This window comes from Chaetodon auriga, chromosome 4 (assembly GCF_051107435.1).
Source record: "Chaetodon auriga isolate fChaAug3 chromosome 4, fChaAug3.hap1, whole genome shotgun sequence".
Lineage (NCBI taxonomy): Eukaryota > Metazoa > Chordata > Actinopteri > Chaetodontiformes > Chaetodontidae > Chaetodon > Chaetodon auriga.
In genome coordinates this window covers 20,829,856-20,850,000 of record NC_135077.1, presented here as the reverse complement: position 1 = coordinate 20,850,000, position 20,145 = coordinate 20,829,856, and the positions used below count along the sequence as shown (strand labels likewise).

Genomic DNA, 20,145 nt, shown 5'->3' with positions numbered 1-20,145 from the left:
TAACAGGCAGAGCTGCTAGTTTCAGCCAGGAGCTTATCAATACAGTGAAGAGACAACTTGAGTGTTTACAGGAAAAGTGTAATGATGTTTTTTTTTTTTGTTTTTTTTTTGGCATTTCTACTTTTTTTTTTAGTATGAGAGAGAGAGGACGGCATGGGCCCGGGCCAGATTCCAGCCCAAAAAATGATTCCAGCCCAGCTGCTGTGGAAGGCGCTCTACCAGGTGAGCCGCTGTAATGACATTTCTGTTTTAATTCCTAAAGGGGATCAAGTTAAGAATTGAAGAGCTTACCCTTTCTGAAATGTCTCCATGTCGTTTGCTCCAGGTCTCTCACCAACACATTCCTTGAGCTGGGAAAAAAACACACATTTCAACGTTAAATATCTACATGTCATCATCAAAGACAAGCTATGTAGTACTGACACATCACAGGAAAAATTATGACTGCTTTTACAGCCCTTTTTGGATTATCCTCTTTAAACCTGTGAGTGGTATGTTTTGGAGCTATTCATAAAAGCACCAAAGTGTTGACAGTGTGCTTACAAGCTATACAAAGCTTACAAAGTATTTAACAAGCTGGTGTACTAATATGTGAAGATCACTTTCAGTTCTTGCTCATATCACATGAAATATGAAACAAGGAACCGCTGCTTTTATGAACCTTTCTGGGTGCCGGACCAGAGACTGATCCTTGAAATAAAATTCTCACTTCACTGTCTCTTCTAGCAGTTACTGAAATACAACAGAAGAAATGCTTTAAATAAATAGTGCATAAATAAATAGAATATGAAAAAATACACGAGTCAGTGAGTTAAGAGTCTACGGCCATGCTAGCTCTATGAGGCTATGTGCAATACCAATGGTAACACAGTGAAGTATAATGTTGACCATGGTCACCATCTTAGTCTGAACTGATGATGCTGCCAGATGAGAAGTCATTACAAGTTATTACATTTAATCCTGTGGGAACATGAAATTCACATTTCTTGGTGTCCATCCTGTCCTGTAGCTGGACCAAAGCGGTGGACCTACGGCTGGACACAGAGCCAGACTGCTGGCACGGCTAAACATAGCCAAAGACATAAAGTAGAATGGTGCAATTTTTATATGAATTAACTTTGAAACAGAAAAAAACTCTGAAACTTATCTAACAGATCACGTAGAACAAAAAATACTGCATATATTTTGGAATACTGTGTTGTCCAATGTCTCTTCACTAACAAGTTCACATTTACAGAGATGGCTGTCCACACCGACAGAGACACAGACCCTCACTAACAAGTGTCAACCACTCATCACATCACTTGTCTGGCCAATAATGATTGCGCGAGCTATCACATATACATTTAGGAACTGAGTGTCATCTCCTCTGTTACGTAAGTCACTGGCTGAGTGAGAGTGTAAACTGAACAAATCTATTTCCATCAGTTGGCCGGAGGGACGGGACACCATGCAGCTGAACTTTACATTAGCACATCTCATTTATGAGCCAAGTGTGAAGAATAATCCAACTTGCTTTCATGCAGCCGTAGTGTAAACAGAATGTGGAGATTATATGATGTTATTACAGCTCCATGGTTCACACCATGTCCCTGTGAATCTGACTGCTCTCACACACTCCTCGTATGGAGTCCTCACTGCGTTTCAGTTGGCAGACAAGAGACAGCTGATCAAGGTGCATTCATGAGGATGCTGAGCTACAGCAGGTGATAGGTGCTATGTATGTACAACAATGGTTACATCTACAGATTATTATTACTGATTAATGTGATGAGTATTCCTGCGATTAGCCGATTAATCGCCGTTCTATAAAATGTCAGAAAATAGTCCAAAAATGTCCGACATAATTTCCAAAAGCCCAAAGTAATGTCTTCACATCATTTGTTTCGGAGCAATGACGCAAAGGCATCAACTCCTCACACTTGCAAAGCTTGAATGAAAACTGACTTAAATGATTACTCAATTCAAAAATTGTTGCTGACTAATTATCTGTCCGTTGACTAATTGATTAACTGTATTAATAATTTCAGCTCGAGCACGTACTGAATATCATAATAAGGCACATAGACATGTTTTTCAACATATACCAAAACCAAGCCTTTTTTCTGAAAAGCAAAAACTTTGTCTAAATAATATACAGAGTACAATAGACGTCATTTTGATCAAAGACAAAGTTAATAAGAGCACAAATCCTTCTAAGTATTCAATGTCAGCTTTCAGTGCTTCCAATATACAGTGCAATGGTCATAATTCACTGGGAATAAAAACCAAGCCAATCACTACCATTTGTTCTGGACCTGTCCAAAAATAAACATTTTTTGGCACAAGATTTACTCAGAACTAGTAGCTATATTTGGAACTGACATTACATTTAACTTGGACGAACTTCTTTTTGGGCTTGTACACTCAGTTAATGTAAGTGTGAAAAATAAATATTTATTTGGAATACTGAGTCTAGCTGCTAGAAAAGCAATTACAAAGAAATGGCTCAAGCCAGACATGCCATCCATAGATGAATGGTATGATATTATTTACGATGTGTATGTAATGGAAAGAATCACTTTCTCAATGAGGCTCCAGCAAACTGAATTCAATGACATACAGAAGCCATGGAAAATGTACATTTCCCCGAAATGCCCTTCTTTTGTTTAAGTTTCTTTTCTACATCAAAATGTATTTGATTGGTAATTAATTTGCTGTAATATTGTGTCAGAAAACACCCCATGTTCATGTTGTGTTATTTATAAAATGCTTTGTAAAAGGAAAAACAATGAATTTAAAAAAACAAACAAAAACGTTTTACATAAAATCTCAATCGTTTCCTCTGAACGTGATACAAATGCTGAGCACTCAACAAACCCACATTGTGGTCTCACATGACAACAGCTGAGAGGACATGTTGCTCTCTGGTGCATCATCTTCTTCAGCAGATAAAAGCTGCAGCTAATTGCACGCTCGTAAGTGGCCCTTACATTTGCACTGCTTCTGGCAAAAGTGGCTAACAATTAGTGTGGCATGCTGCATATCACATGGCACTGTACAATGAAAATGGTCATTAGGCAGCTGCACTGCTTCCTGTCATCTTTGAAAACGCCACTGTGCATTCAGTGGTTCTTGCTAACAGTAACTGATAATTATTTGCAGTGAGTCAGAAATAAGGATTATTGGGGTTTGAGCCAAATGCTTTAACTCCAATCAGCATCACAGGTGCATGAGAGGACGAGGCGCATTGATGCTGTTTGTGAGGACAGCCCCGTTAACTGTTGATAAAATGCAGTTTCTGGTACATATACTGGCAAGCCGCCTTGATTATGCTATTGAAAGAAACTTACTTTCTTCATGTTATCTACTGACCTACACCTGAGCTTGACCTGTCACAGTTGAAGAAAAGATTAACTAAAGCACCAGAGAGAGAGACAGAGCACTCAACAAACACAGAATAACTTCCAGAGAAGAGTCAGAGAACACGGCCCAGCTGGTGACAACTGAGAAAGATAAAAAGCGATGAAGAGAAAAAGCCTGATGACTCACTGCGTGGGCGTCCTGGTTGTCAGTGAGCTGCACCAGCGTCGGGCTGTGTTTTGACTTTCTGGGTTTGTGGGTTCGCTCAGCTTGACCACTCTGGCCTCCCTGTGAGTCCACACTGCTGCCCGTGTCCTCTCCCACGCTGCCTGAACTGCTTCCACCACTCGATGGGATGTTCTCCTTGTTGGTGTGCGCTCTGACGGATGCAGCTCTGTTCTCAGACAGAGAAGAAAACGGTGAGGAAATGAGACATCTGCCTTCCATCTCACCCTCTGTGGCACACTTTGGTCTGTCTTTATCAGCCTGACGTGGGCTGAAATGCTTCAGGTAACTAAATGGCAAGGCCATCCCGGTACCTCCTTTACTTATACCTTCACCAGCAGCTAATGTGATGTTTAGTTTTAGTGCTAATTCTATTTACTGTCTATTTACTGTCCACTCTCTTATTGACATTTCTGCTGTCTTTGGTCTAATGCACTCCTCTAATCCATGTGTCACTGATCTCTCAGCTTCTACCAAATCTCCATCAACAAGGATTAGCCTCTTACTGCGATGACTCCAGTTGTTATGACTGTGCTCTGTCTCAGTGGACGAGCTTACCACACTAAAAAAAAAACCAAAACAAAACAAAACGTACAATTGTTTACTGAGACCAAAATACCAACTGGAAGTAATAGCACTGCAGTGAGGCCCAGAAGTCAGGCTTTAGTAACGAATGGCATCTTATTGTGCGAAATGTGTAGACCCCATTTTTTTCTGCAGAAATTAACTTATATCAAGAATTTTCAAGTGTCCTTATTGTCTGGAGAACTTGAATACACCTTGGGAGGATCCACTGAGATGGTATTCTGTAAATGCTGAGTCACTTACCTCTCTTAACTCAGTCTGCTAATTGGAAAATTAGCCATCTTATTTTTGTTGTGTGACATGTAAGCGATATTAAACTATCTTGTTATGAAATTATTATTTGACTCCTTTATTCTGCACATTTATTTTCTAGAGTATTTTATTTTTTGTTTTGTCTGTATTTATTTATCTTGTGATGTGGAAATCACCCAATTATGTGGTTTATTGTAATAGTGCAGTGGGTGGGTTGAATGTTTTTGCTGTTTTGAGTGGATGAAAAAAAAATAATAAAATTTGATGGAAAACATATTTTTGTACCTTGAAATAGTTCTAATAAGACAGAATAGAGACATTCAATCAATTCGACTCATTTGAATCAAGAAAAATTAGACGTGACTTTGATTTACATCAAAACAATTATTCTCACTGTATGAGGAGATTTCCTCATTTTTGCTGAAAGAAAGGACTCAATGAATTGAAGAGAACAAGATTTTTGCAGTGCATTCCAATGTTGGAATGAACACAATCAACTCCAAACATCATGGCGATGCCTGACTCATGGTACCTGCTCCTCTCTTTGTGTCTCAGCCCCTCCTCCTGCTGCTCTCTCTGGCATCGACGTCTCTGTCGAGCAGTTGGTGTCACACTTGGAGATGGTGGACACGGGGTGAACTGACAGTCCTCTGAACGTTGATCCCCTAAAGAGTTTACATCGAAGAGGTGCTGCTCCACTGATGAACGTATCGTTCTGTCCAGAAAACTAAAAAAAAGAGAGAGAAAACAACTTTATAGTCCAGTAACAGATTCATAATAAATAGAATTTAAGAAATTATCACTGAACAAATTCATTAATTACAAGACCTACACAATACTACACTGCATTTAATGCCATTATAGGGACAGTAATAAAGTCTGCTTACGTTACCACATCCGGTCTGCAGTGGACAGGGGAGAGGTGGTTACTGAAAGAAAAACAAGAGGGGAAGAAGGTGAGTTACTGCGACGGAAACAGGTGGTCACAACAGGTCACTGAGCAACGCTGAAAATCCCTTGGGCTCTGGTTCTGGCCCTAGGTGATCAAGGCATCTAGTGTGCATGAGTGAGTGTTAAGTTCAGCTGTGTTCGCAGCATAAGTAGGTCCTCTGAGAGCAAAGTGGCCAGCTTCTATGACTACCAGTGAGTCCTGCAACAGAGTATGTGGTCAGAAGGTGCTCTGTGTTTATCTAAAGCCTCATCTATATCTTTTCTGTTGGTCTCCCACTCCCTTTCTCAAAACACACACAGATATATAATCTGCAGGAACACAGTAATAAACAAAGGATAGGTGGTTATACTATGGTGCAATATATCCATATCTAAATATAAAGATACTGAATCAGTATTGAGTATATCAGTATTGCTAGTCATTCAATTTCCATTTATTTTGCTGTAGAGGATCATTCATCGGACTATCTAAACTTTTGAGCGATTCTGTCCATAATCTAAGTTAAATGAGCACAAAATACCTGGCAGTAAATCTCAAAATAAAAGTGATCTGCAACTTTTCAAAATAAAAAAATAGTTGCTGATGTTATTTGTGCACCTTCATCTTCACTCCCCAACAAGACCTTATAACTGTCACCAGCCGACAGAAGTCACGCCTGCTTTTCCTGGAGTACAGCTACCTCGACATGTATAGGGGTGACCTGAAAAATCTTACATAAACAGACGTGTTGACAGTAATAGCACAGCTTGGCAGAGGCCCTGTGCAGTGCACTGATAAAGGGAGAGGTACTGATGGAGTCATGGTGTGAAGGTGACTGTGGTGAACCTGTGTAAAATGGCAGAGACATTATCAAAGCTGTAAGCAAGGCTAGTGAGTCAGATGAAGAAGTGGCACGCCCTATCGTGTGATAACTAGATGATCATTTGATGAGCTTAGTAAATTCAAATCATAAACGTTGGGCTTTATATGTCTGGTGCTTGTTATTGTCAGTTTTAACAACCGAGCTCATGATTTCTATCCTGCAGACTGACAGATCCTTCACTTTCACCACAGTTTCATTGATTCACACAGCTGGAAAGTGGAGGTCAGAAAGAGGAGTGAAAGTTATGTCAGCTAAAGCTCACAGGTGCTCCAGAGGCAGAGATTAAACCACTCGATTATCTCACGGCACAGCAGGAAAAATATTAGCCTACTACCTAATAATAGACTTGGCTCTGCACGCAACAGGTTAAAGCAACAGAAAATGGTTTAATGGCTTACCAATGTTGACTTAACCTTAGACATTAATGCCTGCAAATGTCAGGGGCATGAATTCAAGTGCAGCGTCTACATTAAGGCCTGACATATGACAAACGTTTCTAGCTCTGTCTAAAACTTTTGAAGACAGTCCTCCACACTGCTGTCTGCTCTTGATATAATGGTGATGGGGGTCAATTACGTAACTTGAATATGTTCAAGGGGAAGATAGTTGTCATAAGAATTAAGTATACTGTGTCCTATGGTGCAGTATCAGCGTTGATACAGTGCCGGTTTAAGACAGTGGTTCCCAACGTTTTATGCTTGTAACCCCTTAAAACTAAGTACTTTGACTCCTCATCCCGGTGTATGGCCTCAGTGAGAACTGTTAGATTTTGATTGATTTTCACTTCTCGGTTTGTTTAATTCAAAGTGGTAAATGCAACCATACTTACAGCAGACAGATAAAGAAAAAGAAAAAATACAGACAAGTATCCTGAATCATCTTCTGACACCACACATTTATCCTGTGTGCCTACAGGAGTCGACTTGTTTAAAACTATTCATGGATCATTTGCTCATGTATATTGAGAACTGCTGACAACCACAGTCAAATTCTTTGTGCTCACATAACTGCCAGATACATTTGATTATGATAAAAAAAAGTCTAGAGCAAATAGATTAATTGGACCATTTTTGTGTGTTTGAACCTTGTCTTCTATCCAGAAATGAAGACTGAAGCTTCGTTTCAAAATCTTCTTAAATGCTGTTCTGGACTGTAGTTCATTTTCAAGACATCCTGAAATAGACCAACTCTGTTCATGTTGGTCTGTAATGTGAAATCAGGTTTCTCATTTGTGTGCTTGTGTCACATTTATGCTATTAATAAAATACACAGCTAAGCGTGACTGCCTGTAAATTGTAATTAAATATCTTGTGGCAGCTATCATCGTCCCAAATAGACATTGGGTTGGCAAAGCATAAATGAAGTGTGGCTGTTTGGTAAATCACCAGAGGAAGTGACACCACTGGCTAGAAAGAACTTTGAACCACTTTAGCTATGACTAAAGATACAACAGTGTGAGCCCAGCCTGGTATGAGACAGGATTATTGCCCGGTGTGTTATGGTGACAGTCTGAGTCATGAACTACTGGCAAAAGAGACCATAAGGAAAGAGGGATGAATCACTGCTTCATAAACACAATGAAAATATCACCACTAGAATATGAATGAGCCAAGCCATCAATCCTTTCTTTAACACATACACATACTCTAAAAATATAAAATGATACAGTTAAATGCTTGATCAGGCACCAATCACCTCGTGGCTTTGCAACACAATGATTGTGTAATGTCATGACTGTTATAAAAACATTACGTGAGTTATAAAGAGTCACTCCCTGCCTTTCTGTTGTCACTGGTGAACTATAACACGAGAAAACAACATGGAAACGAACTTGCTACTGTTTGGTTAAATTAAAGAAATAACTGTAATCCAACTTCAAACTGGAGAGGGATTAAAAAAAAGAAATTGCATAAGAAAAACAGTTGTTTGGTCAAGGTCTACTCCAGTCAGTCCAGTCCAGGGCAAACACGAACTTGAACGGAGGCCAACATGCACGTGAGTTTATTTATACAGCACCTGTGCTCTAGTGCTTTACACTACACAGAAAGGTATTAAGATATAAAAGAAACACAAGGCCTTATAAAAAGACGCGTGAGAGTGCTAGTGAAAGCATGTAGATGTTGAACAGAAGTGGTCCGAGAATGGAGCCTTGGGGAACCCCACGTCATTTTTGTATGCTAAAATGTAATTATTGATCAATATAAAGCCTTCAAATAGGATTCAAACCAGTTTAGCACTGTGACAGAGAATCCAGTCTGTTTAGTTAAATTATTTAATAATACCAAGACTATTAAATCTTGACTAGAAAACATTAATTCTTTAGGGATGAATGTTGAAGACAGTCTTCTAAATGATTTTGTTTGAAACTTGGAGGTTTGATATGGGCCTGTAATTAGTTATTGGTGAGCTCACTGTTATTTTTTAAGAATGGCTGCAGTTTCAAGGACCTGTGGGAAATAGCCTGAGAGTAGGCAAGTAATGACCTTTGCAGAAGATCTGATGATATGCGGTTAATTTTATTTATTTATTTATTTTAAAAAAGTCTACAGGGAGAATATCAAGATTGTATGAGGACGATTTTAGATGTTGCACAATGTCTTCTGAGGTTTTATAGCCGTTAGGATCAAACTGTTACATGCTAATTTATTTGGGAATAAATGGAAGCTAGGACAAAACCTTAGGCGATGATATGAGAGAAGGGCTGCCTCGCATTTCTCATTTGAAATTAGTCTTTATTCCATTCTTAATAAATTTCATAATGCTCCTGGAGATCTGTTTTTCACCACCTGTCTTCAGCTTTTCCACACTGCCAATAAAAGCTCTCTGTAATAAGATGAAGACAGACTGTGGGTGACAAAGAACTGATGTCAAATTTGCTGAATTTGCAAAATCAGTTGAGTACATCCCGTCCATTCAACTAGTTATCAAAACAGGAAGGAACATTAAGTCCAATCGAAAAGCCTGTTTCTAAGTATTCATGGCGAGAAAGAAGAGGCAGATTGTGGTAGAATTGGAGCAGGAACCCCGTCTTTCTTGTGCTGTCTGGCATCAGCGCAGACAGATTTACTTTGTGTTCATTTGAAAACCGGTGATTCAAGTGGCATCTATTAACATGGGGCGAGACTGATAAGGCAAACTTTGGGTGACCTTGCTGGACTTATCAGTCTCGCCAGCCCGGCCAGGAGAGAGTTCTCGTTTTGTTGTCCTCATTATCAGCAAGGTTGGTGTTACAGAATGTACTTGGTTGGGGTAGAGACAGGCGAAGCTGCAGTGACTGAGGAGTGAATTCAATGCCAGTGTTAACAAGTGCTTGTATTTTGTCAGTGAATCCTGAGGGGGATGAGGCAGGGGAGCAGGGAGAGTGAAGGAATGAGGAATAAGGAGATGATCCATGAGCTGGTTGTCAACACACTGACATTGAGGCTGTGATGTTTTGTCTTTGTCGTGCAGAGGCAGCTGTGTAACAGGGTGCATCACCTTAGGCCTGGCCGATGGATGACAAAGAAAGAACAAAAAATGGTCCATCCAGTCTACCAAAAGACGGCTTTGTCCCCTGAACAGACTGAAATTAACCAAGCAGTCGATCCCTTTCAGCTTTTTCTGAGCCATGTTAGATGTTAGGCACTATGAGTCTGCTGAACCACTAATAAAAAAAACAGGATTCAAGTTTGTCCAGACAATCGAACGGTTCAATGACACCCAGTGTTAGCATTTCTGACTGCTCTCTGTCAACATGGCCCCCACATTTAGAATAATTTGATTGATTTTGGTGTGTTTTCTCCTTATTGTCACAGGCCATAGCATCTGGGAAGCAGTTTTAATCCATGAAATCCAAGTTGCCATGGGTTATGTGCTTGACAATTTATTGGCCAGGCGCAGCAGTTTCCTGCAGTCTAATCATCATGAGGTTTCAAGAGAACCATCAGAATCCCCAGGAAGTCAACTGTGCAAACCGGCAAAGAAATATTCTGGTGCATAACCCCCTGTAAAACCACAAATGGACAATTTTACAGTTTTTGTACGTTTTGTAAGTTTTTGCATGACTTGAACAAATGGGATGTACTGTGTTAGTCAGTGAGCACTGGAAGTACTGGTAGGCTGATTTTGTTAACCTCTGGACAGAGGCAAGCCAACAGCTTCACACTGAATGGACAAATAATAGAGGAATAGCTTCATATGTTGAACTCTTCATTTAGCAATATATCATGGAACAATTTCTTTGACAGACTCAAAATACAATACTTTAAATTTACCTGAGCAATCATTTGCTAGTCATCAGCTGTTTTTGTGTTTTCAGACTGATGGTGTCTCAAAGATTTAGTGAACTGTTAAGTCAGGTCTATAATGAAATGATATGTCTGGCAGTTTAATTACTCTATTTTTGTTTCACTGTGAGTGACTTTAAAAAGCCAGCAGTGCAAGTCTTTGTGTTACAAGAGCTTAAAGTTTGCTTCATATAATTGCTTCAATCAGGACCTTCTGACTAAGAAAACTGCAATGCAAATAACAGTAAGAACAAAATAACATGTTTCCGTATTTAATGTCTGTGTTGGTGTTTTAAAGTCAAGTGGTCTTTAAGGCATAAAATGCAAGGAGGAAACAACTCCAAAGCTTCCAAAGCAGAGGCTTATACCAGTTAAATCCCTCGCACTGTGTACCCAGGGACGTCCATTCAGGTAATCCAGTATTACACCACAGTCAGATATTAGCCAGGAACTTTAGAGTCTTTGGTCAACAAACAGATGAAAATTACATTCATCTATGATCCATTTTGCTGGGCTGAGGTTAAGCTCCCACATGGCAGCCTGAGAGTCTCTGTATATGAAGGAGTGCGTGTAGACTTCAGCAGAGAGAGAGGTGTGTATGTGACAAAGTACAAGTGGAGTTAGTCATTGATGAACGTGAGCAAGAGAAGTGAATGGGAGAGATTCAGGTGAGGGGGGAGAGAAAGCATCAAGAGTCTTTCAGACACAGCGACACAGACTGGGGCTGAAACTAATAATTACCAAGCTGTAAAATGTTTTTTTAAGTGTATAAAAGAGTCTGACAGTCAAGTAGTTTATTCTTCTAAACTGACAGTCTAAAACTGACAGACATTATATTTACAATTACATAAAACACAGAAATTAACATTAACAAGTTCAATATCAAGTTCACATTGTCATTGTTGCATGTTAAGCTGCCGATTCTTCAGGAGTGCTTGTTGGACATACTAATAACTTTGGAAACAGCCAGTGTTTCTCTTCCTGCTACTTTCCGTGTGAGAAATGCTATGAATGTCTTCCAGGATCAACTGTCAGAAAAAGTGCAGTCCCATATTTTAACAATATCAAATCTCCCGCCTCCCTCAAGTTTAAGCAGTATTGATTTCTGACATGGTGAGACATAATCTGACCTTTAGCATGCTGATGTTAGCATTTACTGCACTGCTGTGTCTAAGTAAAGCCTCATAGAGCTGCTAACATGGCTGCTGACTCTTGGCCATGCAAACATATTAATTATTATTTTCTTAAATCTGCAAAACTGATGGCAGCCTTAGGAAGACATGAAGTGATAATGAATGAAACATCAGTCAGCACAGTAAACCTAAGACCATATCCTCATGTTCTCTTCATCTGTCAACCTTAGTCTGAGAGTTCAAATTCAAACTATATTCAATTATTCAAATTCAACACATTAAAGTGCAGAAGCCTTTATGAGGTATACACATCTACAAGTACATGGTTACTGCATGCACATATAACATATACACATATACATACTTGTGTGTCTGCACATGCTATATATGAGTCACAGAGTTACGAAATGTTTTAAATGGGACATCATGTGCAGATGTGAGTAGTAAAATGCCATCTCCAGTTAACTGAGTAAGACTGCTGGAGTACAGAGATTATATAACACATAAAAAGGGATTACATATCCCACACTAAAGTAAAACAGGTTGTAGTTATGTATTATATAGTACACATACTGTACATAGCTGACTCTATGACTGACCACATGTATAGGACTTGGATTAGTGCACTAGGTGGGACCTTTGACTTTCTGTAATGGATGAAAAGGATTTGTTTTATTGCATTATGACCAAGGGAGAAGACTCAAAGTTAATACAAAGCTTTTTTTGTTCTGTCCAGGTTTACTGCTGCTACAAAACAGTTTTGCAAACTCTACAAAAGTCAGTATTAAAGTATTCTGGTCGTCTACAAGTTGTCACCTGTGATTCTGCAACAGCAAGATTTAACTAGACTATAAAAATCTTAGGAAAGTTGTACAGCATTTGCTTGTCGTCAGCTCTGAGTGCCTTATCTTAGTTACTATGACAATTATCCTGTGAAGCATTGCTCCTTTGTCTATTCAGGTCTTTTTGGTTCTTTTTTTATTCCTGATCACACAAACAACATCGAGCCATATGATCTCTCAGGTCATATCAGCAAACAACACTTCAAAATGTGCCAACTGCAACGGACAAACTGTCGAACCAGCTGTTAACACTGACTGAACAAGTTGCTGAGTTTTCAAGGCTTTAGGTCAACATGCACAGAGGGTAAACTGGGAAACGATGACAGTCGGGTCATTGATGATTAACAGGTGATTATCAAGAAGGTGTGGCGAGGTTGCAGTGAAACATTATCACTCCCTCGGGCAAAAACATGAGGTTCTCCATAGTACACATGCATTGTCATTCCATTCACTTGCAATGGGTTAACCCACAAGACTGTATGCTCCACTTTGGCACTAATAACAAAAACATATATTAGGTTGAGAAAAGGTTGTCTGATGTAGTCAGATAACGTTAGGACTGCAACTAAAGATTAAGTTTATTTTCATTAATGCCAATTATTTTATATTATTTATGATATTATATTATTTATTATTTTGATTAATCAATGCAAGGCAAGAAATGTTGAAAAAATGTCACTGCAACTTCCTGTCCCGAGTCTGAGGTGACGTCTCAAAATGTCTTGCTTTGTTCGACCAACAGTGTGGAACCCAAATACACTCAGTTGACAGAGAAAAGCAGCAAATCCTCTGACTTGAGAGCATGGAGCAAGAGACCGTTTGGCATTTATTCACCATTTTTGCTTGAAACACTTTATTATCAAAATAGTTCCAGTTATTATTCTTCCTGCACTGGTCTATGATCATAACCTTCACATCAATCTGAAACCAGTGTCTTCGCCCAGACATGTCTTTTGCTTAAGTGGTGTGTATGAAACGTGCTGTGGCTGCCTCTACCTCAATAACCAAGCAGTGGTGAGCAAACTGTTGCATATGCACGCTGCCCTGCTTTCCCTCTAACTGGTGGCTCCATTGTTTCCGATGATAATGCACTAAAGCAGCACACAGCCACTTCCCCCACACCTCCAGTTCAAAACAACATACTGTCACCCAGTTCTGCCAGCTTTCTAACACAAGAGGAGGCCTACCTCATGTAGAAAGGAGATATTGGCCTCTCTTCTTCTTGAGAGCTGAAATATGAAAACAAACACACATAATTAATTGCAGGATGTGGTTATGAAGTGCTACGGCATAAAAACCTTAACCACCCCAACCCCCCATCACTACATGTCACTGGGGCTGAAAATAGGAGCATAAGGCTGGCTTTTGTCTGCAGAATAATAGCCATGCAGTGCTGCAGATCAGTGGCTTTGTGGAACTTGTCTCTGGTAATTATTATGAGAGCTGCTCTAGAATATAGGCAGGCTGCTGCCACTGGATGTATGCCAGCAACACATGATGAAATTATGCAACGATAAGAGGAACTCAGCATTGGCACTGAATGTTGAAGTTGCTTAAGATTTTCATATCCTGGCACTTACAGGCTGAAAATTTCATAATCGTCTAGTTTTGTTTTCCCAAGCAGAGCTGAATACTGTATTATCTTCCCTAAAGTCAAAGCAGGAAGAAAAACACTGCAACCAAACCTGAACTGTTAGACCACTTAACAAATAAGTAAGTGTTAAATCAATGCTGCCTTTATATGTTTATTTCAGTCAATATGAGCAATCATTCATTAACGTCTTGCTACAATGACACTACATGACAACTAAACTTTATATCAAATGTATTTCATAACTGCAACTTAACCATATTAGTGTTTGACTGTAAGGGTTTTTCAATGGCCGATGCTGATATCTAGAGAGCAGGGGGGCAGTTTTTTTTTCCAAAAAAATTAACAATAACAACAAATAAAACACAATTGTTGAACTTAAACAAAAAAATTGTTTAACACTAATATTATTGTCTACACTTATTTTAAATTAAATAAATAAATAAATAAATAAATAAATGTCCACAGGAAACCAAAGTACTAAACTTTATAATAAGAACTTTTCAGTGCACTTAACAACGGCATTCATCAGCAGATAGCAGCATCTCGTTTCTGAGAGACAACAAAATTTGTAAACTTGCATAAATAAAAAGTCAAATAAACAATGTTAGCGCGCACCAGCAGCACCTCTTTGTTTTTGTTGCAATTAACACTTATTTAACGCTAATCTATTATTCACTCGAGCAAGCAAATATTGGAAATCAAAAAATGTGCATAGTGTCTGACGTGTCTGCAAACATTTTGTGTTTAATCAACCTTCAGAGAGCAGACATCAACCATCGACCAGATAACAACCCGATTAATCATCCAACCACTGGAACAGAACAGAACCATTGTTAATGTCATTAGTAACACCTCCCCATTTCCTGCTATGACAAGTCAAAATGTCCGCTGTGAAAAAGGCCTCGATTTTCTCTATGAAAGACACAACAATGCCACTATTTGTCACTTTAAACCAGTGACAAGCAAACAGGGAAAGAAACATTATCAATTCATTTTATTCTATAAGACATTTGTGTGAAATTTTGTCATAACTAGTGTACAAATTTTTGAGTTAAAATGTGTTTTGTGAGGTCACAATGACTTTGACTAACATTTCTAATCAGTCGATCACTGAGTCCAAGTGGAAGATTGTGCCAGATGTGATGAAATTCCTTCAAGGAAGAAATGAAACAATGAGGCACTTTATTGACTAGTCTATTGACAGAAAAATAAGCAGTAACTATTTTGATAATTGATTCATTAATTTGACTATTTTCTGCAAAGATGCCACATTGACCGTGTTCCACCGTCTCACTGTGATCATTTGCTGCTTTCCTCCATTTTCTTCAGCTGCCCGTTTTTGTCACTAGGTTGTGAACAGTTGTTGTGGTGACATCATGTTGGGTTTTAGGAAATTGTGATGGGCACAACTTTCAGCAATTTCATAGAACAAACTAAAAATATTAACCAAGGAAATTATCAGCAGATCAACTGATAATAAAAAGTGTTAGTTTTTAGCAGCCCTATTGTCTAAATAATGATTAATAATCACAAATATCTCAAAAAAAGAAGAAAACAGAAATTGGAACAGTTATGAGATAATGTTGCCTGTTAGTAAACAATCACTCTGATTGTAAGTTGTAAACATGTTGAATCTCAGATGTTCTTGAACACAGACGACAGAGTTGTTGTTGAATGGACCAATCAGTGAATGTTTGGCTCGCTGCTGTGTTTTGGTACATGACGTGCCTTCATGTGGCTTACTGTTAGGGGCAGGCGTGTTGGGGGGAGGAGGAACCACTATGGTCCTTTGGGCAGCACCTCAACAACTTCAAAACAAAGGATTTAGGTTTCAATTCAGGCAGGAATCAAAATGGGCCAAAGTTCGTTGAACTTCAAAGGTCTTCTCAAATGACACAATGTACAGGAAATGTGGCCGTGTTGCTTGGTGCAGGTGTACTTCACCGCTAACACTTCCAAATTCTTTTGGAGCCACAGTGATTGTTTTTTTCCACCAGTTTTTGTTCTTAACTGGTGTTACACAGTCTGGCAAGCGTATTAAAATAATGTGCCGGCACTGCTGCCGTGAATTGCAAAAACGGAAATCCTGCTTACCCACTACCTTTCCGAGGGATAACAAGGAGCTTTGTAGGGGTACTCGGAAAATGCATGATCCCTCCAGGGTGAATGGAAAACTACCAATGACAAGCTGGACACGCTCCATTTTCTCAACACCTTTAAAAATGTATAGACAAAGGCAGTCCGGCTAAGCAGATGCAGAAAGTCTGGGATTTCAGGATCCCTCTCATTCCACCCTGCCCTGTCTTACTGTTTCCAAAATCTCTCTAGGACATGCAGTAACACTCGCTGTTTATTGAAGTTAAGTTCTAAGTTCTTACTAAATCTCAGATGTGAGTTCTATTGTGGAGGCACCATCACTGGGTCTTTGGCTGATTACAAATGTGATTACTTGTTTGATCAAGTCAAAAAAAAAACATACAATAACAACATGATAATGACACAAAATATCAGCAAGGGAGGCAAAAAGAAAATAAAAACCAGTTAGAGAAAGAAGGAAAAGAAAAAAAAAGGGGGGGGGGGGGGAATAATATAATTCCTTTTTTTTTTTTTTGTCAATGAGAAGGGTGTGTGTCTACATCACTAACAATCAAGTGAGTTGGGGACTTCACTGCATTAGTAAATTCATTACAGGACTCCATCTTTTATCAAATGTATTCTTTTGTAACCTTAGGAGGTAAGTTATATGTTCCATCGCATAGATATCCCTGATTCTCCGAATCCACAGATTATAAATTGGTGGTTCGGGTTTCAGCCAGTTAATTGTTATACATTTCAGTGCGGCAGTTAGTAGGATCTGTAATAGATAATTTGCAGCTCTTCCCTGGATATTTTGGGGTTTTAGCCCTAATAGGACAAATCATGGGTCTTGGGTAATATTTACACGAAACACCTTTTTAAGTGCCTGAAATATCTCATCCCAGAATACTTTTAATACAGGGCATGACCAGAATATGTGTAGGTGAGATCAAGTCAATTTTAACACTATCTTTGCTCAAAATAGCTCAAGTGAAGCTATTCCTTGAACTGGCACTGCAAGACAAAAGCTGAAAAAGTCTGGCAAGGCAAGACTACTACAAAGACAGCTGTAAAATGCATCATCTCTCTGTGAAGTGTTTCTTCTTTTTCTGCACTGATTAATGAAGGAGGAGAATTTGAGACCTGCGTAGCCAGAGTCCACTGGTGTCTCAGCCCCTCTGTTCAGTCTACGGTTCATTCAGGACCCCCAAATCATCGGCTTTCCGACAGATGCTGGACATTCTTAGAATATCTCCGAGCACAAATTGTGTGGCGGTCACGACCTAAAGTATTTGTTGGATAAGCCCAGCTAAGCTATGCTTGGTATACCCTCATTCCAGCAGAGAAAAAGGTGCTAAAGCGGCGCAGAGCCATCATGCTTCAGGTTTTAAACAGAGGCACAAATAGACCTTCAGACAAATGTAACGGCTCACAGATGAAATATCTGTGCTCCAGCCCTCACATGCAGTTCATTTTGTCAAATCCCTTCATTGTGACCATCACCTCGGCAACACATTATTAAGATTAAAAGGAAAATGACAAACAATTCCACATACTTTGTGAAATTAGGATTGTGGCAATTAGTGATGATGATTAGTTAACAATTACTGTCATATCAATTAATCAATTAGCTTTTTTGGACTCAGAATTTTGACTTTTTAAAATATCAGAAAATATTGAAAAGTGTTCCTCACAATTTCTCAGAGATCATAAGCCAAACTGACATCTTCACACATCTTCTGATTAACAAGTCAAGATCCAAAACTTCTCAGACAAAAGCAACAGATCCTCACACAGAAGTTAGACCAGTGATTTTTTGGCATTTGTGCATGAAAAGTTGGTTAAACGATTATCAAAATTATCTTTTCAGTACAAACTAAAAGACATGCAGATGATGCTGACCACTGACTTGGTAGCACCTGCAGGCATCCATTTCCCTCACAATGAAGGCAGGTATCTGACCTTGCTGTAGATCAGGCTGTCACCAAATTTAAATCATCATCATCTTCATGTTTTGCCATAAGGCTCCGGCTCTCCTGGTGGGGAATTTTGGGTATGAGAAACCTGAAGTAGCCTCTTGGATGAACTGTGAGTATCTTCAAGAACAAAACAGCAAATCTGGTTGGTTTTGACTTTGAGCATTTGTAGATATCCTGTGACCTGACTGACAGAGTCTTTACAGACCTAAAATCTTAGTATGTTTAGGGGCCACTGTCCTGTATGAGAATTGGAAAGAAAGGCAAAAACATCAAATGTGCAGAAGAACCGGTTTGATCCAGCCAGCAGATTCTTGCTGTAAATATGTGCTGTCAGGCTTTTGTGTTGATGGATGAGAGTTCCTGACAGGTGGCTAACAATGCTGTTATATCCACAGGGAACCTGCACTCACACCACACTGCAACGTTCCTCACTCCCACCTATTTCCAATGAGCTTCTAAGAAACCCGATGGTTACATCACAAGTTTCAGTGAACCATGGCAACTTCACACAAAAGCCAGTATGCATCCCCTACGTGCAACTACGCAATGCTGAGAGCATAATAAGTTCACATGACACTGCTATGTTGGCTCATGTGGCCTGTGCGGTGCATGAGGTCATATTTCAGGTACAGGTGAGAGCGTTATGGCACACAGAATTACTGGATTAATGTATTCGATAAAGAGCAAAGTGTTTTGTTAAATATGTTACATGTTAAATGAGATCAGTTGCAACACTATTGCACGTGTCAAATCTAATACACGCATCATCAGACATGTTTAAAATTTGCTGCTTAGCAGTTCCTCCATTTTGTCATTCTGGATATGGTCACTTGTGGCCCCACTGGATATGCTGCAGAATGTGCAGCAGTATGCTGACACAGACATGTCTGACACATACCTATGGAAAGTGAGAGCAAGCTGACAAGCCGGCATGAAAGCAGCTACAGATATGAAAACACAGATAGATCCTCTTACGGAAAATGCTGATATATTTGCCATGTGTTTATGTGTCAAATTCACAGCCACTTCAAATTGAAACTGATTGAAACGCTATCAGTGAGTATCAAGAGTCTTCTTGCATTAAAGATGGTAAAATCATTTTAGTCTTTCAATATTTAAAAAATGCAGGTGTGTTTCTTTTTGCAAACTGCAGGCGTCTATTCGTAAATACCAGTGAGTTCAGATTGCTGACTTCACTGTGGTCCCCCATCATGGTATTTGTATATCGGTCATCCAATGCGACCTGACAAGGAGAATTTAAGGGTGGAAGGGAACTCTACCGAGAGATTTAATGATACCCAGACATGCTGAGGAAAGCCACCCTTGAAGAAAAGAAAATATTCGTCACTACACACAGACAAGAACGTCTGATCCATTAAAAGTGATGGTTGGCCTTGTTAATCTAACAAATTTTGGGTCATACATGCAGTATTCTTCATTATCTTGGGGGTGAAGGGCAAAGAAAAACTTGAAAAACTGAGGTTTTAAACACAGAATTAGTACTTCAGTTTGTCAGGATAAAGTAATTAATTATCATTGCCAATAAAACTGAAAAAGTGACACGAATGTAAGATAAAAATACATTCCATAGAAACCCTGTAAATCATATCTAATTCACATGACTTTTCAAAATATATATAAGTGACATTGACATATGTGATTCAGTATGCAGCTATGTGTGAGAGCTCACCAGTGTGTGTCATACTAAACTTTTATGTGACGTGTTAATAGATCTGGTGATGACACGGTCTGAAACTCTGATTAATGTCATACTAAAGGTCACTGGTGTGTTCGACAAGTTGTAATAGAAGCCAAATCAGCATCATCATTTTTCATCTTAGTGCTTCCACATCACAAATGTGACATTTCTGGCTTTGCTCCACAATTCATTTTAATAGTTTTTACAATGAGACAAATTCTACGTAGAGTCTATTGTCAGCGAAGTAGTGATACTAAATGAGACTGGAGTGTGTGAGAAGAGGTTTTAAACAGTAATAAGGTGAAATTTTCAGCCAAACGGTGCAGGTGTGATCACAGC

The 20,145-nt window shown here is 39.2% G+C and overlaps 1 protein-coding gene across 2 annotated transcripts in view; it reads right to left on the bottom strand.

The window, feature by feature from the left end:
- The window catches only part of fam13a (family with sequence similarity 13 member A), a 58,456-nt gene that overhangs the window by 17,087 nt on the left and 21,224 nt on the right, over positions 1–20,145 (bottom strand). For both annotated transcript variants that reach the window (XM_076727686.1, XM_076727687.1), the window contains exons 9-13: positions 13,646–13,687; positions 5,292–5,333; positions 4,937–5,131; positions 3,532–3,736; positions 292–350 (exon numbers count right to left, since the gene is read on the bottom strand). In XM_076727686.1, coding sequence (XP_076583801.1) covers positions 292–350; positions 3,532–3,736; positions 4,937–5,131; positions 5,292–5,333; positions 13,646–13,687 — 543 coding nt within the window. The remainder of the gene's footprint in view (positions 1–291; positions 351–3,531; positions 3,737–4,936; positions 5,132–5,291; positions 5,334–13,645; positions 13,688–20,145) is intronic.